The sequence below is a fragment of the Lipotes vexillifer genome, unplaced genomic scaffold (assembly GCF_000442215.2).
Source record: "Lipotes vexillifer unplaced genomic scaffold, Lipotes_vexillifer_v1.1 scaffold1114, whole genome shotgun sequence".
Taxonomy (NCBI): domain Eukaryota; kingdom Metazoa; phylum Chordata; class Mammalia; order Artiodactyla; family Lipotidae; genus Lipotes; species Lipotes vexillifer.
In genome coordinates, this window is record NW_006779031.1 from 3474062 (window position 1) to 3475126 (window position 1065).

General features: G+C 65.4%; 1 protein-coding gene across 1 annotated transcript in view; it reads left to right on the top strand.

Moving 5' to 3' along the window:
- Positions 1 to 474: 474 nt before the first annotated feature.
- Positions 475 to 1065, top strand: part of GPR101 (G protein-coupled receptor 101) — a 1624-nt gene continuing 1033 nt past the window's right edge. Inside the window, exon 1 of the mRNA XM_007452087.1 lies at positions 475 to 1064. Coding sequence (XP_007452149.1) covers positions 475 to 1064 — 590 coding nt within the window. The remainder of the gene's footprint in view (position 1065) is intronic.

Below are 1065 nucleotides of genomic sequence, written 5' to 3' on the forward strand. Positions count from 1 at the left end.
CGACACATGTAAACAGGCAGGGACTGAGCGCGCGCGCATGTGCTAGCAGGAGAGCTAGCGGAGAGATCTGCGGAGAGACCTCCAGAGAGACCCAAACTTCGAGACCCCCAGATAGTGTGAGAGACGCGCAGAGAACGCGCGCGCGCGCGCGCGCCAGCAGAACACAGGGGTGGGGGTCGGGGGGACTCGGAGACCCCCAGAGGGAGAGGCAGAGAGACCCAGAGTAAGAGAAGGATTCATAGAAACTGCCCGAACGCGGACTGGAGCCGCGCGAGGGCCCCGGGGCCGGGGTCCTGCAGCGCCGCTGCCCGGCGCGGAAGCGCCCCTCTTCCTCCCCGGCAGGGGGACTAACCCAGCCCCGCGTGTTTCTTTCGTCCCCAGCCTAGGCGGTGAGTGTGGTCCGTGCGCCCCTTCGCCGCCCGCCGGTGCCCGCTCCGTGCCTGCACCTGCCTCCCGCCCGCCCCCGCCGCCGCCATGGCGTCCACCTGCACCAACAGCACGCGCGAAAACAACAGCAGCCACACGTGCGTGCCCCTCTCCAAAATGCCCATCAGCCTGGCGCACGGCATCATCCGCTCGAGCGTCCTGCTTATCTTCCTCGCCGCCTCCTTCGTGGGCAACATAGTGCTGGCGCTCGTGCTGCAGCGCAAGCCGCAGCTGCTGCAGGTGACCAACCGCTTCATCTTTAACCTCCTCGTCACTGACCTGCTGCAGATTTCACTCGTGGCCCCCTGGGTGGTGGCCACCTCCGTGCCCTTTTTCTGGCCCCTCAACAGCCACTTCTGTACCGCCCTGGTTAGCCTCACTCACCTGTTCGCCTTTGCCAGCGTCAACACCATTGTCGTGGTGTCGGTGGATCGCTACCTGTCCATCATCCACCCTCTCTCCTACCCGGCCAAGATGACCCCGCGCCGGGGTTACATGCTCCTCTATGGCACCTGGATCGTGGCCATCCTGCAGAGCACACCCCCACTCTATGGCTGGGGCCAGGCTGCCTTTGATGAGCGCAATGCCCTCTGCTCCATGATCTGGGGGGCCAGCCCCAGCTACACCATTCTCAGCGTC